At 41.4% G+C, this 7,894-nt stretch overlaps 1 protein-coding gene across 1 annotated transcript; it reads right to left on the reverse strand.

Moving 5' to 3' along the window:
• Window positions 1–324: 324 nt before the first annotated feature.
• On the reverse strand, window positions 325–2,614 carry LOC121578715 (potassium voltage-gated channel subfamily A member 3-like). Its single transcript, XM_041893100.2, has one exon. It carries the CDS (start codon window positions 2,612–2,614, stop codon window positions 1,082–1,084), a length of 1,533 nt encoding a protein of 510 aa, XP_041749034.2. The 3' UTR covers window positions 325–1,081.
• Window positions 2,615–7,894: the final 5,280 nt, after the last annotated feature.

Raw genomic sequence — 7,894 nt, forward strand, 5'->3', positions numbered from 1 at the left:
ATTTTGACACCAGAATAAATGTTTCTGACTCATATTGATGACACATAGGCCATTTTCAAAACTATAAGTTGCTTTTTAGGGGCAGTCGCTCTTTAAGGGGTTACCCAGGAAACTGTAGTCGTCATGGAGACTGCATCACAAGGCGGGCTCAGTAGCATCCAGGGGGTGGGACTTTGCTGTTCTTCATTCTTCTATACACGCGCACTATGCATTGTGCCCATGTCTTCATCAATGTGCTCACACTATCCTCCATGATGGAAATAGTCTTGAAGTCATGTTTTGTAGGAAAATAAATTCCAAATAGTCCTGATGATAGTCATTGGATCGAATTTTAATCAGATACATAGATTACCAAGGATTAGTACCACTATCAACTGTAGGCTATACAAAATATTTTAGCCTATGTACTGCGTAATGATACATTTAGATTATATGGAGGTATTTTATCAATGACATTCCAAAGTATTGATTCTTTCATTTCTTAAAAAAAAAAAAAAAATTGTATAGGCTTGAAGCTGTAATTCTAAAAGTAACATTGTAAAAATAAAACAAATACGTGGCCTAAATTCCCTTTAGTATCAGATCATAACAATAAGAGCCTAAACCTAAACAATACTCAGTCTGCTCTCATAGTGCAGTCTATGTTATGTCCATTATATTTTGATTACGCATAGGTTGCCCCATTCAGTCAGGCATAGCCTATGTCATCATCCGATGAAAGCGACATCATACAGACATTGTAGATTATATGGCTATTCATGACAATAACACTGAACACTGATAAGCCAACGAACTTTCCCACTGAAAAAAACACAACAACAACTCTGTTTCGATTCGGGGGTAAATATGCAACACTTAGGCCTACAACCTATCGAACTACCGAACATCAATACCTGTTTTTGACTCAAGGACGAATCGAAAGATCACAGTAGGTTTGAACCTGTGTGGTACACTATAGCGGTGCACACTCCACCTGACAGATACAGTATGCACCGCCACATCACGATTAGCCATCATAGAAAAAAATTGTAATCGCAACTGTATTCTCTCCATCATCATACTCCATATAAAGTGAAAGCATTTACACATCCGTGAATATCTTTTTGATATTCACGCAGTTTTGGATATTCTCATTGGTGAAGTTGGGGTGTTTATACCCACTGTTGATGCCCTCTTCTATATATTCCGACTTGCTCAGAGATGAGGTGCTACGAGTCCTTTTCAGCTCATCTGTGGCTGAGGGTAGGTGCTCGCAGCTGCTGACATGCAAGTACTGTGCGTGCTCTTCTCCATCAGTCTCCCTATGATAAAAGTAATTGAAGTTGGAGACAATAACTGGCACAGGGAGAGCAATAGTCAACACTCCGGCAATAGCACACAATGACCCAACAATTTTGCCACCAATGGTCACAGGGTGCATGTCTCCATATCCGACAGTAGTCATGGTGACCACAGCCCACCAAAACGCATCTGGGATGCTTGTAAAACTGGATGACGGGTCATCGGCCTCAGCAAAGTAAACAGCACTTGAGAAAAGGACAACTCCAATAAAAAGGAAAAATATCAACAGTCCAAGTTCCCTCATGCTGGCCTTTAATGTCTGCCCTAAAATCTGTAGCCCCTTAGAGTGCCTGGAGAGCTTGAAGATGCGAAAGACTCTCACGAGCCTTATCACTCTGAGAATGGCCAGGGACATGGCTTGCTGACCATTACCCTGCTTCTCAGCCAGTTCTGTCCCCAACGTGATAAAGTATGGAAATATGGCGACAATGTCGATGATGTTCATTATGTTTTTTGAGAACGTGGATTTGCTGGGGCACGCGAAGAACCTGACCAGCAACTCAAAAGAGAACCATATTATGCAAAGTGTCTCTATCACAAAGAAAGGGTCGGTGAATGGATTTACGTGGTAGGGGGCTGTCCCGTTGACTGTAAATGCCACAGTGACAGGGTCCCTGTCATCCCGAAACTCAGGCAAGGTCTCCAAACAGAATATAACAATTGAGATTAAAATTACAAGCACGGAGACTATGGCTATTCCCCTAGCTGGCCCAGAGCTTTCAGGGTACTCAAACAAAAGCCAAACCTGCTTTTGGAATTCATTATCTGGTAAAATACGTTCCTCTTCTTTTATGAATCCTTCATCCTCTCGGAATTTTTCCATAGCATCTTCCCCGAGTTGATAGAAATTGATCTCCTCAGAGAAGATGTCAATGGGCACGTTAACAGGTCTCCTGATGCGCCCTCCTGACTGGTAATAATAGAGAATGGCATCAAAGCTGGGTCGGTTCCTGTCGAAGAAATACTCGTTCCTCAGTGGGTCAAAGTAACGCATCCTCTTTCTCGGGTCCCCGAGCAACGTTTTGGGGAACTGATTGAAAGTTTTTTGTTGAGTTTCGAAGCGTAAACCTGAAATGTTGATAACCACCCTATCGCAGCCGAGCTCTTGCTCATATCGATCCACAGACAGGTGTCTCGAAAGCGCCATTGACTCCAACATATTCTCAACTGTAATTACGCCCTTCTCCGTCTCTGAGTAACGGTGGTTCTCAACGTTGTTGCCTCTGAGTCTCATCGAGCAGGGTGAGTCGAGGAGGTTGAAGTGGTCATCCATACAGGTGGTATTGAGGGGTCAGACTGCTACGCGCCTCCTCTAGCCAAACCCCCATACACCCTTAGTGTACTTTGTGTAATAACTACGTAAAATGTTTATGAACGTCTTAAATTATTATGTGAGGTGCAGTCATATTCAGGTGCTGATTGGTCAAATAGCGTTATTTGACATGCATCTTTTTTGACACGCTAAGATCCAAATGGCGTTCCATATATTATTAATGTTACGCACGGCCACAAAACATGGCTCATAATGAATCATCAGATCAATCTCTTGCAATTGTTGACCTACTCATACCAAAAAGGAATTATACCCCAATCACTGCTATTTTATGTGTACATTTTTATCATGAATAATCATAATTCGCTCTTTATGTAGAGAATGTGTCAGTAATACACTATATACACAAAAGTATATTGCACCCCTTCATATTAGTGGATTCAGCTATTTCAGCCACACCCGCTGCTGACAGGTCTATAAAATCGAGCACACAGCCATGCAATCTCCATAGACAAACATTGGCAGTAGAATGGCCTTACGGAAGAGCTCAGTGAATTTCAACATGGCACTGTCATAGGATGCCACCTTTTCAACAAGACAGTTCTTCAAATTTCTGCCCTGATAGAGCTGCCCTGGTCAACTGTAAGTGCTGTTATTGTGAAATGGAAACATCTTGGAGCAACAATGGCTCAGCGGCGAAGTGGTAGGCCACAGAGCTCACAGAATGGGACCACTGAAGTGCGTAGTGTGTAAAAATCGTCTGTCCTCGGTTGCAACACTCACTACCGAGTTCCAAACTGCCTCTGGAAGCAAGGTCAGCACAATAACTGTTCGTCGGGAGCTTCATGAAATTAGTTTCCATGGCCGAGCAGCCGCACAAAAGCCTAAGACCACCATACGCAAAGCCAAGCGTCAGCTGGAGTGGTGTAAAGTTCGCCTCCATTGGACGCTGGAGCAGTGGAAACGCGTTCTCTTGAGTGATGAATCACGCTTCACCATCTGGCAGTCAGAAGGACGAATCTGGGTTTGGCGGATGCCAGGAGAACACTACCTGCCCGAATGCATAGTGCCAACTGTAAAGTTTGGTGGAGGAGGAATAATAGTCTGGGGCTGTTTTTCATGGTTCGGGATAGGCCCCTTAGTTCCACTGAAGGGAAATCTTAACGCTACAGCATACAATGACATTCTAGACAATTCTGTGCTTTCAACTTTGTGGCAGCAGTTTGGGGAGGGCCCTTTCTTGTTTCAGCATGACAATGCCCCCGTGCACAAAGCGAGGTCTATACAGAAATGGTTTGTCGAGATCGGTGTGGAAGAACTTGACTGGCCTGCACAGAGCCCTGACCTCAACCCCATCGAAGACGAATGGGATGAATTGGAACTCAGACTGCGAGCCAGGCCTAATCGCCCAACATCAGTGCCCAATCTCACTAATGCTCTTGTGGCTGAATGGAAACAAGTCCCCACAGCAATGTTCCAACACCTAGTGGAAAGCCTTCCCAGAAGAGTGGAGGCTGTTACAGCAGCAAAGGGGGGACCAACTCCATATTAATGCCCATGATTTTGGAATGAGATATTCGATGAGCAGGTGTCCACATACTTTTGGTAATGTAGTGTACTATAAAGCCTATTGTCCAGACTGCCATTATGCAGAAATAATATTGCTTCAAGTTAATCAATTTCTAAGATGTGGAGATTGTGGCAACAGTAGGTCCATTACCACTGTTCACATTCTATCAGATCACAGCCTGCAGACCTCAAGCCTCAAAATAGGCCATAAAGTCACTTTTCATCAATATATATGCTCACCTGTACGTTATTATTCTGAACGACCTCAAACAAGTGTCTGAACTGAAGTATCAACCTCTGTAGCAGCGGGGGATTGATGAGGAAAATGCAAAAATCAATGCTCAATCTCAATGCATTACTTATTAAACCTTTTAAGGATCGGACCCTTTAAAAAAAATTTCGCCTAAAATGACATACCCAAATCTAACTGCCTTTAGCTCAGGACCTGAAGCAAGGATATGCATATTCTTGATACCATTTGAAAGGAAACACTTTGACGTTTGTAGAAATGTGAAATCATTATAGGAGAATATAACACATTAGATCTGGTAAAAGATAATACAAACAAAAAACAGGCGTTTTTTGTGTTTTTTTGTTGTTACACTATCTTTGAAATGCAGGAGAAAGGCCACAATAAAATATTGCAGTTTAGGCGCAATTTAGATTTTGGCCACTTGATGGCAGCAGTGTGTGTGCAAACGTTTCTGATTGATCCAGTGAAGCATTGCAATACTGGACTATTTTGTATCAGTTCTGCCCAAATGTGCCGAATTGGTCAATTGATACATTTTCAAGTACATAAATATAGAGAACATAAAAAAATGATATGGTAATACAAAATGTAAGTTTACACACTCCCAGGAATGTCATACATGATGGATCATTAGCTTATACACTAACTTTCACACATCTAGATGGCCGGGCGGGGTGGGTGTGGAGCCAGATACAGCAGGGGTTCAAACTGTAGAACCCAGTTCCTACATTTGAATATAAAAATTGATTTTATCAAACAAAACGATGCTAAATTTAATCTCTGGGACTCTTAGGATGACAAATCAGAGCAAGATTACTGAATGTAAGTACATTATTTACCTTCAGAGGTGAATGTATTAAACCAGTTGCCGTGATACATTTTTTGTCGTTGTGCCCTCTCCTCAAACAATATAATAGTATTTGTTCACTCTAATAGCGACTGTAAATTGGAGAGTGTAGTTAGATTAACAAGAATTTCAGCTTTCTGCCCATATAAGACATGTCTATGTCCTGGAAAGTTTGCTGTTACTTACAACAGTCATGCTAATCACATTAGCGCACGTTAGCTCAACCGTCCCGTATACGTGGCACCGATCCCGTAGAGGTTAATTGTGCATCTAGCGAGTGAGGAATGTGCCATCTAATGTGCCGTTCTAGCGATGGTTCTGTTCTGCTGCTGCTCACTTCATGGCAAAGTTTGCAAATAACAAATAATAGACACAAATGATATACTTCAAATGTTATACTTCTGCGATTTAAGCCTACTTTGCATAAAATTTAATTGAGAAGGTTTTGGGGAAAGTATTTCTGTCAACCCACAAGAAGGTTATCACATCAAAGGTTATAACATCAATGGTTATCACATGGAGTGCCAGACAATTGCTAGCACCACACAGACAGAGGGGCAATATTGCTGGAAATTAACTGGCAGATATTTTGTTAGGTTTGGCTTTTTAAACCAATTGTGGCTAACCAGGGGTGAGATAATGTCAATGTTGCATTGATTGCTTGCGGTGTCTGATACATGTGAGATTTGTTTATGATGGCTTGCAGTGGTGAAAAATGCATGTACTTTCAGAATTGTTTGGCGAGCTACTCATAGGTGGGCTGCGAGCTACTGGTAGCTCACAGTCGACTTGTTGGAGACCCCTGATCTATACAATATCGCCTGGTCAAGGTCATGATAAACATAACATATCGACCTGTTGGAGACCCCTGATCTATACAATATCGCCTGGTCAAGGTCATGATAAACATAACATATCGACCTGTTGGAGACCCCTGATCTATACAATATGCCTGGTCAAGGTCATGATAAACATAACATAACAATGGTAATTTATTTTAACCAGACTACCATTTGGCAGGGAGAGAGAGCCACTATGGGTAATTTGATGTCTGCATTCTGCATTGGGGTAATTTGGTCCAATTAGATCCATGCAGCAGATGTCTGCATTCTGCATTGCTCCATCACTCTTGGGTAACTAATTACCATCAACTCGAGTGTAATTAAATGTACATATACATGATAATTAAACAATTGAATACAATGTTTCATTTCTTATATGAAGTGTAAAATTGAACAATAGGAAACTTAAATTGCAATCTGGCATCCTCAGTGATGTCTTTTCTTCTTCATTTAATTAGGCCTCGCCACCACGGAAATGTGAACAGCAGCTGCTTCCACGGCAACATGCAAAATAAGCATGACACACATACCAAACGGCCAGGAGGATAGACTGAAGCTTCTCATCAACTTAGCTATACACTCTATTATCATGGGTAAATACATACGCACACGCACAAACACACACACACACACACACACACAGCATTTAAAATGCTGTAGACAAACCTCTCTGCTTCCATAATAAGCCTCCTCTGTGAAGGTCATACACACAGGAAGGATAATGCATTGTATGTATTAAATAGAAATATCCAACCAAACAATAAGTGTGTAATACATCATTACAAATGGCTGCTATTGTGATCATTTGACTCACAAGGTCATGAATAGAAGCTGAAGATCCATTTTAATAAGAGCATTTCTGACCCATAAGCACCAGAAAGTGACATTCAAGGTAAATGTTTAGTGCGATATAATGTAGTACAACCTCCCGAAAAGTGACAGGACGCAAACTAAGACTTACAGCCCCAGAAATGACATGGCATATCACATCTTAAGACACTATTACAAATGACACCCCAGCAATGAGCTGTGAAGGTCATCTGAAGTAGAGTGGTCAGGTGAAGCAAAGAAAGACCTAGCAAAGCTGCAGCTGGCTCAAAACAAAGCAGCACACCTTGCCCTTGACTGCAAATCAAATCAAATCAAATTGTATTTGTCACATACACGTGTTTAGCAGATGTTATAGGGGGTGTAGCGAAATGCTTATGCTTCTAGCTCCGACAGTGCAGTAATATCGAACAAGTAATATCTAACAATTTCACAACATATACCCAATACACACAAAACTAGTAAGGAATGGGATTTAAGAATATATACAGTGGGGAGAACAAGTATTTGATACACTGCCGATTTTGCAGGTTTTCCTACTTACAAAGCATGTAGAGGTCTGTAATTTTTTATCATAGGTACACTTCAACTGTGAGAGACGGAATCTAAAACAAAAATCCAGAAAATCACATTGTATGATTTTTAAGTAATTAATTTGCATTTTATTGCATGACATAAGTATTTGATCACCTACCAACCAGTAAGAATTCCGGCTCTTACAGACCTGTTAGTTTTTCTTTAAGAAGCCCTCCTGTTCTCCACTCATTACCTGTATTAACTGCACCTGTTTGAACTCGTTACCTGTATAAAAGACACCTGTCCACACACTCAATCAAACAGACTCCAACCTCTCCACAATGGCCAAGACCAGAGAGCTGTGTAAGGACATCAGGGATAAAATTGTAGCCCTGCACAAGGCTGGGATGGGCTACAGGACAATA

This window comes from Coregonus clupeaformis, chromosome 12 (assembly GCF_020615455.1).
Source record: "Coregonus clupeaformis isolate EN_2021a chromosome 12, ASM2061545v1, whole genome shotgun sequence".
NCBI lineage: Eukaryota > Metazoa > Chordata > Actinopteri > Salmoniformes > Salmonidae > Coregonus > Coregonus clupeaformis.